The following is a 15389-nucleotide window of genomic DNA, read 5'->3' on the forward strand; positions in this document are numbered from 1 at the left end:
AGGAAAACATTATTTTGGTGCCTCAGCAGTGGTGTTTTACATTTTATAATTTCTCCATAATTGAAAGATTTTTTTTAAAAATTAAATAGTAACAATGAGAGCTGGTGAAGACTTTGCCTGGGGCTCCTCCTGCTGGCAGCTGTAGGAATAACTTATTACAAATTAACTTTGAGTGTTGATTAACGCAGTGGTTTACAGCTTCAGCACAAAAATCACACTTTAAGCAGAACGGCTCACAACCGATATGCTGGACTCCAAAAAGTAAAGAAACAAAGTGCTGACACTGTAGGTGCTACAGCGCACGAGGACTTCTCAAAACTATCACCAGAAACGTATTGATAACGTATCGTGCTGCAAAATATCGCAATATATCAAAAACGATATGTCCTAGCCCCCAGCACCTCCGCACTTCTATGTCAACCACTATATGCGATGGCCCTCTGAAAAGTTCATATCTTCTGTGAACAGTACAGTGGTACCAAACAAAGACTTTTATTGAACATCCACAACAACACAATGATCATTTACAGTGACAAGTTCCATTTACACGTGACTCTGAAACAATAACTTAGTTCAAGCTGGACTTTATTACAGATATTGCCATATGTTTGCCCTGTTTGGCCTCGGGGGTTAAACAAATCAATAAAGAACATATCAACTTCAGTTTTCCTATTTTATAAAACCTATGTAATACTTGTAGCACCAGACCGTTCGCCATCGCTCTGTCTCCTCACGCGCCCATGTCCTCTCAAATTTAGACACAATAAATAACACGTTACCAGCTCCGGGATTGGTCCCGTCTCACTCCTCTGGACAGCCTGACCGCTTGTGTCCGCTCTGCAGTAATGTCCCTTGATGTCCCAGGATGTCTTAGGAGAAGCAGACAGGTCCTATGTCCAGGCCGAACTCCTGGTCGTCCCGGCCAATGTCCAGCGGGGCGATGTCCACAATGGGCAGTCTGACTGACTTCTGAGTCCTGTACTCCAGCACTGTCTTACTCCACTGGCCGTTAGCGGTCTGACACACAAGACAACAGCATTATTAGTGCTCATAGTTATACACACGCCTAGCCTTGAGGTGAATGTGTCCTCCTCACCGCACAGCCGTCCTCGCTGACTGAGTATCGCAGCCGCGGGTTCCCCTGCGCTCTCAGCTCCTGGCCGTTGGAGCCCTTGAGCACCAGCGCCTTCTTGAGACTAGAGCTCTTCCCGTCTTTGTAGGCCTGGCTGTTCCTGCAGTGGTACGTCAGGTTCTGGTGGGCTTCTCTGGAGAGGAGCTGCAGAAGCTTCAGCTGCACCGCCAACACGTTAGGAGCGTCCTCTGGGTTCCCATAGGTCAGCTGGAAAAAATGAACCATGTACATTAAAGCGAGCAAACGTTTTTGAAAGACTTTGTCAGACCCATGTGACCAAACCTTAGCTCCATTGTTGATCTGAGCTCCAAACCACACGGGCTTGTTGGGGGTGGGGACAGACTTGGTCCACCACATCTTGCGTGGGACACTGGGAGACTGGGGGGAAACACACGTCTCTCCGCTCTCCATGTTACAGAACACTTTGATGGCGTCCTTCGTGCTGCCCTGGTTTGGGTCGATCCAGTACTCCCCTGCGTACACAAGTGGATTAACAAGGGTGTTTTTGTACAGTATTTTGTGAAGTATTATTTATTTGTGTATTTCCTTCTATTATATTGACTGTGTTTTATACAAAATGATGGTTTGAATATCCGTGTGTAATCCTAACCCTAAATGAGACAGGCATAAACAGAACTCAAAGAGAGAAGAAAAGTGTCCCGCGCCGGCTCACCAGTGGGTTTGCTGGGGTAGCACTGCCTGATGTCCTGGCAGGTCTTGGCGGGGTTGTTCCTGCTGCCGTCTGGGCTGCGCAGGTTGTCCAGGTGGCCGCTCAGCGTCTTCAGCGTGGCGTGGACTCCTCGGGGGGCCCGCCTCTGGTTGGGCAGGGCCTCGTCTTTGTTGATCTCAGGGAGGAACGCGGGGGGGTCGGCCTTCACGGGACCCTCTGCGTACGCCTCTGCCGCAGCCATGCCCTCCATCATGTCATAGTCCAGGGGAGACGCGTACAGGTCGTCTACAGGTGATGTGGGGGGGCCAGGGGGTCCGGGGGGGCCTGAGGGGCCCGGCTCACCAGGAGGACCCTGGGTAAGTACGTTAAATTACGCTCGATTAGGAGAGAACTCTTTAGGATGAACCACTCTAGACCGCTATTGAGTTGACTAACAGGAGGATTCCTTTTTTTAAAATATCAAACTCCCCCCTGCTCCAAAGGGCAAGGAATGGATGGCTCCAAAGACTGTCTTTTTTTTTAATGCTATGACCCCCATGTGACAACGCTGGGCAAGGGATCATATTTTTTATTGCTAGAATTAAACATTGTGAGCCTGAGACTGATATTGACAGGCCCTGGAGCTCAGTGGAGGCTTGTTGCCGCTCAGCCCACCTCACGGGGGAACATGTTCTGAAGGAGGAGATTGAGCAGCCATCATCTCTCACTCAAATCCCTGTTATTACCGTATTATTAAGTGAAGATAACACATCTGTTGTTTCAATGTCTATGTCCTGTTCTAATAATTCAGGCAATAGCTCTACACTGCAAAAAGTATTTAACTAGATCAGTATAAACATCTCAATTTGAGCATAATAATCCAAATTTTAGTTGTTTTGACTGGTTAAGAATTTCTTGGGCATTTGTGCTAGATTATTTCACTTGTTCTGAGATGTTTCTGACTCGTTTCGATACATTTCGTCCTTATTTCAGGTCATTTTCTTTGCCAATGGGGAAAGAAAATTGGTCTTGTCTCATTGGCAGTTTTACTTTCTTATTTCAAGCGAGATTTACCCTAGAACTGGTCTGAAACGTCCTCAAACAAGCAAAGCAAACTCGGTCCGATCAGGAAAAGTGTCTAAATGAGTGAAAACCAAACAAGATACATTTCCTCAATTCAAGTCATTTAAGCCAATGCTTGATATTTACTTTTTGTAGTGTAACTAGAGTTAGATCAAGACATGCATTGTGTTTTCTCTTTCTGAGTGCCCGGAAACAGCTGTTGCTAAGAAGATAGCTTTTCAGCTAATCATAGTAGCGCAACATTAAAGTGATAGTCTGTAGTTTAAATGTTTAGATTAGTTTAATGTAATAGATTGTGTGTAATTGACTGCCTGGGCCTGCAATTTTACCAAAGTAAGTAATATTAGATCATCTTTTTTCTAGTGCCTCCCTTTGCTTAACTTTGACCAATGAGCTGTCCTGTGAATGAGCTGGTCAGGTCCAATCAGGAGGGAAGGGAAGGGGACCAAACCAGTCCAAAAGCAAACGTCCACCAGGGGCCAAAGTGGTCTGGGGTTAGAGCACCGTTCTGGTCCTGTCCAAATGCGGCTTAATTCTCTAGTATGTGTGACATTACCTGAACTCCTAGGTCTCCCGGTGAGCCTCTGCTTCCAGGGGCACCCATAGGACCGGGCTGTCCCATGTTTCCCTCTTTCCCGGGGGGGCCACTCACTCCTGGGGGGCCCTGTTTGAGACACATATCTAACTTTCTCCGAAATGCACTTTTCCTTTCGTCTTTCCAACTGAAATTACCCTTGATCCGGCAGGTCCGACGATTCCCTTGGAGCCTTCATCTCCCAGTTGACCCTGGAATAAAAGGGAAACAAGTGACGTCACAAAGCCAAAAGTCAGACCAGTTTTAAGTGCACTTACGGTAGATCCAGGTAATCCATGGAGCCCAGTGAAACCTCTGTGCCCCTTCTGACCCCTCTCTCCGGAGTCTCCCACTGTGCCCTTCTCCCCCTGAGGGCCTTGGGGTCCCTGAGTGAAGCCGTGTGATAATAAACATGTAATACAGTGTAAGAGCAAACATGGTCAGAACAATGAGGCTCAAACTCCTACCACTTTGCCACGGATTCCGTCGGCTCCAGGAGCTCCCGGGGGTCCTCTGTCCCCCTGGCGACAAAATAATAATCAACAAACACTAATCGTGGTAGAAATACTTGAAATGTATTCTGTGCACACTCACATTGGGGCCCATTTGTCCCGGGCCTCCAGTGAATCCGACGGGCCCTTCGGTTCCTGCAGACCCGGCGGGACCAGGCAAACCCTCCGCACCAGCGTTCCCCTTATCTCCCTGTAATTCACACAGACAATCCCAACATGTGAAACCTGAGTGCAGTAAAGGTGGGGTGTTTCTCAGCGTCTTACCCTTTGTCCTAAAAGACCGTCTTTACCGGGGGCCCCTTCAGCACCAGCGACCCCCTGAAAGGATCACAGTCCTCGTGTCAGCCCATCCTCACATCAACAGACTTTACAAAACCCCTTCCCCTCACCTCGGGTCCAGCCTCTCCTCGTGGCCCCAAAGCTCCGGGCAAACCCACACCTCCAGCGGGGCCTTTGGAGCCTGGTGTTCCGGAACTTCCTGGTTTTCCCGGCGCCCCCTGAAAAGCATCAATAGAAGAAGATCCACTTCTAACGCACTGGCATTTATGTAAACACGCGTGTGGTACGTACAGCTGGGCCTGGCAGTCCCATCATGCCCCTCTCTCCTCGGGCCCCTGGGACGCCCACCACGCCTCTCTGACCCGAAGCTCCAGCAGGCCCCGGGGGTCCATCAGGGCCCTTAAATAAAAGTCTAGAATTATACATATGCTTGTTCACGCAGGGATGCACCGATACGATACTGTTATTGGATATCGGAGATGATATGATATCGGGTATCGGTTACAAATATCCGATACTGAACCGATTCTTGTTTTGGCTCTCACCGCTTTATGAAAACAACTTACACCAACTAAACCTCAGTGAATATGGACTTCCTGTACCTCATTCTGAAGGGAGTTAGCTTAAACTTCCACAGGTGTATAGATACAGACGCATCTCTGGATTCGCCCATATATGGTCATGTTTGAAAACAGTTAAGGGGGAAAACAATTTGGAGAAAAATCGAAACTTTCTCTAATTATTCAAAAACTACTTTAACAAATGTTGAATTATGAATATCGTTTTTTACTAAAGAAAGAAACAAAGACATGGGGAGGAGCAAAGTGGTTCAACAGCCCATAAATACATAAAAAATTGAGAATGCTAACTTGATGCTACATGTTAGCATCGGGCTAATGCTAACGGATAGCTAGCGCGAGCTACAACTGCCGTTTTTTCACTTCTACTGAACAATCTGCTGTGAGAAAATATCCATATGGGCCCGATTTACACCTGACTTTATTTATGTGATAAATAGGTTCATATTCCACCAGAAAATGGCTAAAAAGAGTGAATTGTGTTTCTCTAAAGATTCTATTTTCCCCCTCGGCGAAGCCACGCCCCCTTCTATGACGAGATGCCGTCTGTATCTATCTTTGATCACCGCGCTAAATGCTGTGGCTAACAATAGCATGCTAAAGCTAGCGGCAACAAATCAAGTCTAGGACAGAAGCTACGATTGGATCACCTAAACTAATCTAATCAAATAAAATCGGCCGATAGACAGCCTATAATTGATCATTGACATCGGTTAATATCGAATATCGGCAGATACTCAAACCCCAGTATCGGTATCGCAAGAGGAAAAGCTGGATCGGTGCATCTGTAGATCCACGGCTGTAACATACCGGCGGCCCGTCTTCTCCAGAGTCTCCCTTCTCTCCTGCAGGTCCCGCGGGCCCCGGAGAGCCGCTCTCTCCTGGTCGTCCCACGGCTCCGTTCTCTCCGTGCACCCCAGGAGGCCCTCGCTTACCAGGGACACCCATGGGCCCGTCCGCTCCCACTGCGCCCTGGACAGCAAAGAGCACAAAACACACAATAAAGAACGGATATAATCAGATATAATATACATAAAATATACGAATGACACTCACAAGAGCACCCGCTGGCCCGATACCTCCAGGCAGTCCCGGGAAGCCAGGCGCTCCCTGTCAGAAGGTGTGTACACGTTAGTAAAGCACTGTGAGGTTTAGGTGAGTATGTGATGTACTTACGGTTTGTCCCTGTGTGCCTCTCGCTCCCTTCAGGCCCGTCACTCCCACTGGCCCCTGGAAACATCAGCTCTTCAGGATCTCAGCGTTCACATTCACAAACATCAGACCATATGTGGAACGCACCTTTTCACCGGGTTTGCCAGCAGTCCCCTGGGGTCCCGATGATCCCGCCTCTCCTTTCAGACCAGCCTCTCCGGTCTCTCCCTTCACTCCAGGCTGGCCGTCAGGTCCCTGCAGGCAACACAACCCAGCTCTTACGCCCGTCCTGTGGAGATCTTTGTGTCTGATGATGAAAGACTTACAGAAGGTCCAGGGAATCCTGCGGGGCCAGTGGGACCGTGATCTCCAGTGGAACCCTGTGCACCAAGAACAATAAGATGATTAAATATACTTTAACCTAAATTAGGAAAGTAGATGTTAAGCGTTACTGACGGCGATTCCTCTGGTTCCTCGTCGGCCGGTCGGTCCTGGTGGTCCAGTCTCTCCCTGAAACCAGTTCATGATTGAGTTCATTTACAGCAGGAATGTAGAAAAAGTCACTTCCTGAACTTTTGTACTGTATTTATGTAGCTAAATATGAACAAATGTGGAAATACAAAAAGGGTGAGTTCAGTCATGTCTGCTGAAGGATCATTCATTTCCACTGAATGTTTTTAGGTTAGTGCTAGATCGTCTGCTCCGGAGGGACGGTCTGCTGTGAGTTTGTATAGATCTATGAGTGGGTTTCATTCATTCATTCATGCAATCTTTATTAAGGACACAAGTGAGAACACATGATCCATGATCCACATGATGTCTAAAAATACAAATAATCCTAATCCTAACCCTAATTCTTAAGGTTAACCCCTTAACTCCCACCTGAACCGAGCACATTTTCTCCAGTTTGGCTTTACCCCAATCCAAAAGCTTCTGGAAAAAAAGCTGTGAAAATAGCAACAAAAGTGAGCCGAAAACAATGATGGAAATGTGAGAAAAAAGTGAGAAAACATTGAAAAAAAAAGGGACGAAAAATTTATGAAAAAGTGGCAAAAATGTGACAAAATGGGACAAAAAAATTACAAAAAATGTCTAAAAAATTGACCCATAAAATTAAAAAATGTGACAAAAATTTTATAAAAAATTGACGAAAAAATGACTGAAATGTGACAAAATGTGACAAAATTTTTTACAAAAATGTGATATAAAATTACAAAAAAATGTATTAAAAATTGACGAAAAAATTAACGAAAAAATGACAAAAATGTGATAAAAAATGACAAAAAAGTTACAAAAATGAGTTGAATACCCAACAAAAAAATGTTGAATGAAAAAAATCTGACGACGTGAGGAAAAAGATCCTCTCGGTTCAGGCGGGAGTTAAGAGGTTAACCATTTCCCTGGCCCTCACCTTAATTTGTGTCATGATATCTCACGTTTTCACAGCAGACTGTCCCTCCGGAGCAGACGATCTAGCACTAACCATGTTTTTACTGTGTAGGGTAGTGACTACTTCCTGTCCACATCTTAAAGTGAACTTAAAAAACCCTCTTTAGCTTCAAGGCTAAAAACATCCACAGTTATAAACACAGAAGTCTCCTTTGGTGAAGCTTGAGTTTTTGAGTAAAGATTTTAGAGAGTGATTATCCAACAGCGGCTTGTTTTCTGCCATGTACTGTTTAAATATTTATTCCAACAAGACACGGTTTACTCTCCAAAGGAATCAACACAGACAGGAAACAGTCGCTACTCTAGGAAGTTAGCATCATGCTACAATGCAGAATACCGAGCACAGGGGCCAAATGCCTTGCATTAAAGAAACAATGAAAGAGGAAACCACTCAATTAAAATGTGAGCTGTGTTTCAAATTCATTTCTACTTTCCTAACATATTTGTAGCATCCAAGTTCTTCACTGAAACAAGTTTATGGGAACATTTAACAACTTCCAGGGTCAATTATTCGCCTACAAGGTCATGATATTGACACAAGAATATAGTTGCATAGCGTTTTTCCCAACAAATGTTTAGGTTTACAATAAGGAGACCAAAAAAGTTCCACAACTAGACAAAGATCAGGTTTCAGTATCTGCAAACAGCTCTACTTCACTTGTTCATGAATATTTCCAAGCAGGTGGTGAATGACCAGTGTTGAATAAACAATGAATGACTGATTAATAAAGAGTCTGACCTTCTCTCCATTAGGTCCACCTGATCCAGGAGGCCCCACAGGACCAGCCAGTCCCTAGAGACACAGCACACACAACATGACCTGACTCCTCATGTTCAGGCAGATGAGGTACAGAGATAAAAAGATCAAAATGACATGTGATACACCAGGACATGCAACTGATGAGAGATTTTCACCAAATAAATACTGCAGGTGCCAAACGTACAAACTAAACCTAATTATACTCTTCATTTTATGGAGTTTTCTAATGCGATATAGTGCTAAATGTATATATTGTGACACACCTTCCTCTAATTGTGAAATAGTGAAAAGAATGAACTGACCCGTGGTCCATCAGCTCCGGCTTTGCCTTCGAGTCCTGCCTCTCCCACACTTCCCTGTCAGAAGAACGTTTATCAGAAGGCTATAGTCATGCACAGTGAATGAGACTGACTGATAGAACTCACAGCATCTCCCTTGGGTCCTGGTGTTCCTGAGATGCCCCTCTCTCCGGGCATTCCCATCAGCCCCTGAGAACCGGGCTCTCCGACGCCGCCTTTGCTTCCCGCGGCCCCCTGAGGCAAACAGCATGAGCGTTATACACCGCGTGTGGATTTTAACACACACTGGCCGGTGATCACACCTTTGGTCCGTCTGATCCAGGAGCTCCGGCGCCGCCCTTAGGTCCGGGGAGTCCGTTTAGTCCCACCTCGCCTCTCTCTCCAGGGGGGCCTCGCTCTCCCTGCAGGGACACAGAGTTGAATAAAAACAGATGAGGGGTGCGGTAAATCAAATCAAACGGAGACTTACCCTGGCACCGGTGGCACCCACACCCCCGGCCTCACCCGCCAGCCCCTGCGCAGACAACGCCACAGTTATACAAGCCCACAGCAGCGCAGGCTTTACTATGAGACACACCAGGGGCACAAACCTCACTACCGGGCTTCCCTGACTCTCCAGGAGGGCCTGCAGTTCCTGGCAATCCCTAAACAAACAACATGGTTTGATAGAAAAGGTCTTTCGTTTCAACAAGTGGCATCATCATGTGTGATCTAACCTGGAAGCCGTTGAGTCCCTGAGGTCCCTGCTCTCCTCTCTTTCCCGCCGTGCCCTGGAAAAGAAGATTCAAAGTCAAACAAAGTCATTTATTGTCTTCATGTAGATGGATTGTAGGTGTAAGAGGTGCTCACGGCGGGGCCTGGGGGACCTGCAGCTCCGGTCTCTCCGTCTTTACCGTTCACACCCTACAACACACCACACGTGAATATACACAACAACTCATCACAGTACTGGTATTTAGAGCCATGACGAGGGCTGGGTATGTTACAGTACTTTAACGATACTTGGTTTACGATACCGACACCTCAACAATATTGTTTCCGATACCTGTGCTAAAACATTTGTCGTCTAGAACCAGAAAACAGAACAATAATGTGTGGAAGATCGGCTCATTTACAATATGGGGTTCAGCTCAGTGTTAATTTCGGCGACTAAAATCTTAATTTTAGTCAAAGTGATATTTTTGACGACTAAAATTGGACTAAAACTAAATTAAAAGTTTCTCATGAGACTAAAACTACTGACTAAAATGTCCAGATGTTTTAGTCGACTAAAATAAGACTAAATAAAACTGAAAAGGAGAGACTAAAATCATCCAGACTTCTATTGAGCGTCTGAAAGAGCCTCATTTAATTTAAATTCTCTGTCAAAGGATCAGCTCTGAGCTTTGTTCATGTGGGAACAGCTCCATGAAGTCGAGGACCACGATGAAATATGATTATTATGAATATTATAAATATAAGTCGACTAAATCAGTCTTAATTTTAGTCGACTAAATTGACATGCAATTTTAGTCGACTAAAACTAGACTAAAATTGAAACGTTTTTTTTGACTAAATCTTGACTAAAATTAAATTACATTTTAGTCAAAAGACTAAGACTAAAACTAAAATAAAATTTGTTGTCAAAATTAACACTGGTTCAGCTCCATTGTCAAGAAATGTGGGAAAAATAAGGTCAAGTTCCGTAAAAAATGGGGGGGGGGGGGGGGGGGGGGGGGGGAATAAATTGTGTAAAAAAAAATGGGAAAAATGTGGGAATGGGAAAAATATTAGTAATAATGGTGAGCATAAAAAAACCAAACCAAAAATTGGGTCACAAATTTTTTTTTAGAAAAATTGAGCAAACATTTTGCAAAAGAATAAATAAAATGAAAAAAAATGGGAGAAAAAAAAATGTCTAAGGGGAAACAAACAAGTCACTGCTTTTATTGCTGTCCCTGCACCAACAGCATCAAAACATGGATCTAAAGATATTTTTTTTGGTACCTGCTTTCGATACTTTTTATTTTTTCAATACCGGTCGTCCCTCAACCTTTTTGCTGATACCATGCTAATATTGTCTGACCGTACCCAGCCCTAGACCTGACATCATCGTACCCTCTGCCCAGGCGGTCCGGCATTTCCAGCCTCTCCAGCTTTTCCAGCATCGCCCTGAAACCAAAGACAAAAAATAATCAGGATCATTTATATTTTTAAAACAACATAAAAAGAACAACAGGAGTTTAAACAGCTGCAGGGTTAATACCTCGTAGCATGGGAGGTTTTAAACGCTTTTCTAGGCAGCCAAGAACGTACAAATATGGAAATAAAACCTTCGCCACCCTCAGTGTATCTACAGAAAACATGTGAAAGCACCGTCTTTTTGACTGGTGCGCCCTCTGCTGGTAACCGTGGGGAGTAACCGTTGCTTTGTTGTGTTTTGTGACTGCAGACAATTCAAAATTTATAACAGAATCCACTCACAGCGGGTCCCCTCGGTCCGGGCAGACCCATCGGACCGGTCCCTCCTCTTGTACCGGTGGAGCCAGCTGGACCTTGTTTTCCGTCGTCTCCTACTGAGCCCTGGGGACGCACAAAGTCTGAATAATAACGGACACAAGCGCGAGAAAATGTGAAAAATGTCATTGGAATCACTACACTCACCAATGGACCTTGCTTTCCCTCAGACCCCTGCGCTCCGATCAGTCCTGACAGACCCTGGAAGACAAAGATGTTACTTCGATCATATATATACAGCACAGTTGGGGAAACAGCAGAACTTACCCGCGCTCCTGTTAGACCTGACTCCCCGCTGCGTCCTGGATCTCCATCTAGTCCCTTAGCCCCAAGAGAGCCGGGCAGTCCTCGCTCTCCCTGTGCCCCCTGGTACGTGGCACAAACAGAACATGAGGCTCGGGCTAAACTGAGGTCATGACGGAGCATAGTGTGATTGTACCTTTTGACCCGGGAGACCGTCAGCGCCAGGGAACCCTCGGTTTCCAGGAACTCCCTGAAAGGTTAGATACATATTAAACACATTTGATATAAAACTGCATTTTCTATTCCATTCATCCAGTCACAACTATATTCAGCTCTCAACTAATCATCAAGTCACTCAACCCTTCTGTTATCTTGTTTATCAGTAGTCTTACCATCTCTCCAGGGGGTCCCGGGGGCCCGATGTCCCCTCCGTCTCCTCTGGGGCCCCTCTTGCCCTCATCACCCATAGGCCCCAGTGGCCCCTGAGTTCCGTGGTCGCCCTTTATCACAACAGATTCATGTTATATTAAAGTTCAAATGTTCTTAAGAGTTTAGAAGAAGCACAACTTACAGTTTCTCCTTTGAGACCTGGCTCTCCCTTTAACCCAGCGAACCCGGCGTCTCCCTGTCAGAGCAGACGTGAGGACGAGTGAGAAACAACAGCTGTGCGATCATGGACAGACACGTTCAAGATGCTCTCACCAGCTGCCCTTTCTGTCCCTCCAGTCCTGTGGTTCCCTGGGGGCCGGGGGTTCCAGGGGGACCCAGCAGGCCGGGGGCACCCTGCACACCTGCCAACCCCTGAGAGAAAAGAGACCGGTCTCTGACTGTCCTGTCACGCAGGGGTACGTTCATCTAACATCAAAGAGGAACTTACAGCTTGTCCGCGAGGTCCCGGGCCTCCGTCAGGTCCCTCTGCTCCCTGAGATCACACAGCGCTATCGTTAAAACCACACCACACATTTATCTTAACTGTGATGGAATGAGCTCTGAGACCTGCTTTCCAGTTGATCCCGAAGGTCCGGCATTGCCAGAATCTCCGCGGGGCCCCTGTGGTCCTGCTGTGCCTCTCACTCCAGTGGGTCCTGCCTCACCCTGAGCAAAGAAACACAAAAGTCATGTTGCAGGTTCAAATTTTTTTAGAGCTTTTAGCCATGTTGTTATGCAGTGGATTAACTTTTATAACCAACGCAAGTCCCACAATGTAAACAGCGATGGACCAGAGCGGTGAGTCAGTCCAAGCGCGTGTTAGCTTGTGTGTTAGCATATTAGCTTGTGTGTTAGCCATTTATGAAACTGTGTTGCAGATGTCAACTCCGTATAACTGCATTGTGAAGTATCTTCACTTATTGCTGTTTATTTATATTACGTAAAGTTGTATGTGTGGAGAGAGGGGGCGGAGTTAACTGAATCGAAGCGTTTTGTCTTCCGGGTTTGAAATATACCTCCAGAAAACACTTATATTTATCACAGAAATGAGTGCTCCATAGCGGTAGAGGTACAATCATTCATATAAATGCCTATACTTAACTTTGGAATGGCTAAAATAGCAGGATATAGATCCTTTAAAATGAACATAATAAAATGACAGCATTCCTAAACATTGCTGCGTTCAGACCAATGAGCGAGGACAGCACCTCTCCTTGGTCCTGATGCCCGGTGCTGACACTGCTGTGATACCGCCCCCTAGTGGCTAAGACCGACTCTGTAAGGAACTCTGAAATATGGAATCCTACGCACACTTTACATCTCCCAAAAACAACGAACAAGCCTGGCTCCAAAGGATATATTTTCTTCTAAAAATAGCCCTCCGTTCTGTGACAGCACAGAGGGCAGCATCATATTCTTAACCACGCTGGTTTTTGTTCTCTAGGGTTTGAAAGTTTGACCTTTTGGCTTTGATTGACAGGCCCTGGAGAACTGATGCGGCTCGATGCTGTGATCCATGTCACTTTCACACACCACACTGGCCCTTGACCAACTACTACAGCTCATCTCCTATTATTTTACCCATGTTTCACACTGTTTGAATCTCTGTTATTGTTAACTGTAATGTAATGCTAACCTGTGGGTGGAAATCAAATCAAACTAGCAATCTTTGAAACGTGACGTGAACAAAGTCTCTAATGGAATATCATTACTCTGATCAAGCACAACTAAAACAACTAAACATTACCTTCATTCCAGGGCTTCCGGGAAATCCTGGGATTCCATTGATTCCTATGGGCCCCTGCAGTCAGAAATGATTCATAACAAATCACCAAGAACAAATCCGAATAAGAAAGTCTGTTTGTGAGAGAGTTCTTACCAGAGGACCAGGTTTGCCCACATGACCAGGCGTGCCACGTTTGCCCTATAGAAAAACAGAATCATAACCATATTTTACACTTCTATGGGTTTAAACATGAACACCAATGCTCTCAGATTACTTTGTTAACCCCTGCTCAATACTTACCACTGGTCCACTCGGTCCAGCTCGGCCTCTCTCGCCCTGCATTCCCGCTGGACCCTGAGAAACACCAGAAACTTACATGAAACCAGATGCATTTGAACCAGGACGATTTCATATAGAAATGTGGCCTCAGACCTCTGGGCCTGGGGGTCCCATCTGACCAGGGGTACCAGACGTCCCCTGCAAAGATAGAGAAAGGAAAGAGGAACGATAGGGGTCACATCCTTCTGATAATTGCTATAAAATATATGACTGGATTTGTGAGACTGACCTTGAGTCCCACAGCTCCAGCCTCACCCTTTGGGCCGACCAAACCTGCCAGGCCCTGTGGAGGAGTCATGCGTATAATTATATATCATTATCGAGAAAGTGAAAGCTTTTGTTCGAGACTGACCTTATGACCCTTGAGTCCAGGTAGACCGGGCAGACCTGGAAACCCTCTCGCCCCCTACAGGACACACAAGAACATGGTCAAGGTGCTCCCAACAAAAGCAACACATAGCAAGACTTGAAAACTGGCCTGTTGCAAAGAAACAAATGAACTTACCACAGATCCAGGGAAACCAGGCTCTCCTGTAGCACCGGCAGCTCCAGAGTCTCCCTACGCAGAAGAGCGCGTACATAAATATGAAGAGGATGCACTGGCTGAGAGTATAATGTAAATCATTCCCTTACATCAGGTCCTGGTTTCCCTGGAGGTCCGTCTGGTCCTCTGTGGCCTGGTTCGCCCTGACGCCAAACACAACAACTCATTCACTGGCCGTTTGATTTCATCATTTCTCTTATAATGTCACCGTTACCATAGGACCTGAATCCCCGGCCTCCCCTGGGATGCCCTGACCTCCGGGTGGACCCTGGGACAAATCAAAATGAGAAGAATCATTTTTATCTATCGTAAAGGTTCAAACCAATGTACAGTAACAGCTCATAGATGAGTGCTCACAGCTGAACCGGGCTGTCCAGGGGGTCCTCGTGGTCCTGCTTCTCCCTGAGAAACACAAAGATCTGTGGTCAGTGTGTGGTCAGTATGTGGTCAGTATGTGGTCAGTGTGTGGTCACTTTTAGAAATGGCTTCAAAACCATAGGGACCGTTTATGTTATGTACAGACTGTACATTAAGAATAGACAGAGGGGCTTTGTGTTCAGCGCTGGCTAACCAAAGCTCATTCATGCTAGCTGTTTGGCTAGGTAGAGCGAAAATAAAAATGAAACTAGTAAAAGGGGAAAAAAACAGGACGTTGTGCGTTAGGACAAATACGTGAAGGTAAGTATGACGAGCTTGTGTTCAGTAATAACTTAAGGCGCCAGAAAAGTCTCGACGGAAAGTCCTTTCCGGAGCCAGTAGTCATTTCCTTACAGCTTCTGGAAGATGCTATAATTAGTCCATTTTTACTTTACAGTCTATGGTTCCGCTGCACCTTCAGAAACAAAAGGCAATGCATAAAGTATCTGAGATTGAATTGTATGAAAATTGTATTTTAGTTTTTTGTATGCGTCTTCATGGTTTTTAATGTGATTTTAAATGACACACAATTCTGAGGTAAGAGACCCCCATTTCTGCAGTGTCTTGCTCAAGGACACACCAGCATGCAAAGCTGATCATTGAGATTTGAATACGTTTGTAAGTCCTCGCAGACTCACCCTGGCCGCAGACACCATTGCGCTCACAGTGGACTTCTCATTGAACCCTGATGCCATCTGATGCAATCCAGCCTAAACGCCAAGATTAAC

General features: G+C 45.7%; 1 protein-coding gene across 1 annotated transcript; it reads right to left on the reverse strand.

Annotated features, from left to right (window-relative positions):
• Nucleotides 1-568: 568 nt before the first annotated feature.
• LOC306982026 (uncharacterized protein) lies at nucleotides 569-15354 on the reverse strand. Its single transcript, XM_079581770.1, has 47 exons — nucleotides 15300-15354; nucleotides 14602-14646; nucleotides 14459-14512; nucleotides 14334-14387; nucleotides 14206-14259; nucleotides 14053-14106; nucleotides 13930-13983; nucleotides 13794-13838; nucleotides 13662-13715; nucleotides 13515-13559; nucleotides 13383-13436; nucleotides 12203-12301; nucleotides 12084-12128; nucleotides 11909-12007; nucleotides 11778-11831; nucleotides 11599-11706; nucleotides 11403-11456; nucleotides 11231-11329; nucleotides 11111-11164; nucleotides 10931-11029; nucleotides 10565-10618; nucleotides 9317-9370; nucleotides 9184-9237; nucleotides 9058-9111; nucleotides 8937-8981; nucleotides 8770-8868; nucleotides 8594-8701; nucleotides 8471-8524; nucleotides 8148-8201; nucleotides 6416-6469; nucleotides 6286-6339; nucleotides 6107-6214; nucleotides 5984-6037; nucleotides 5864-5917; nucleotides 5618-5779; nucleotides 4521-4628; nucleotides 4340-4447; nucleotides 4215-4268; nucleotides 4033-4140; nucleotides 3906-3959; nucleotides 3717-3824; nucleotides 3597-3650; nucleotides 3421-3528; nucleotides 1806-2154; nucleotides 1415-1605; nucleotides 1097-1339; nucleotides 569-1017 (listed from the first exon to the last, which is right to left on the reverse strand). Exons 1-47 carry the CDS (start codon nucleotides 15315-15317, stop codon nucleotides 871-873), a joined length of 3936 nt encoding a protein of 1311 aa, XP_079437896.1. The 5' UTR covers nucleotides 15318-15354; the 3' UTR covers nucleotides 569-870.
• Between the last annotated feature and the right edge of the window lie 35 nt (nucleotides 15355-15389).

The sequence above is a fragment of the Gobius niger genome (genome assembly GCF_951799975.1).
Source record: "Gobius niger genome assembly, chromosome: 23".
Classification (NCBI taxonomy): domain Eukaryota; kingdom Metazoa; phylum Chordata; class Actinopteri; order Gobiiformes; family Gobiidae; genus Gobius; species Gobius niger.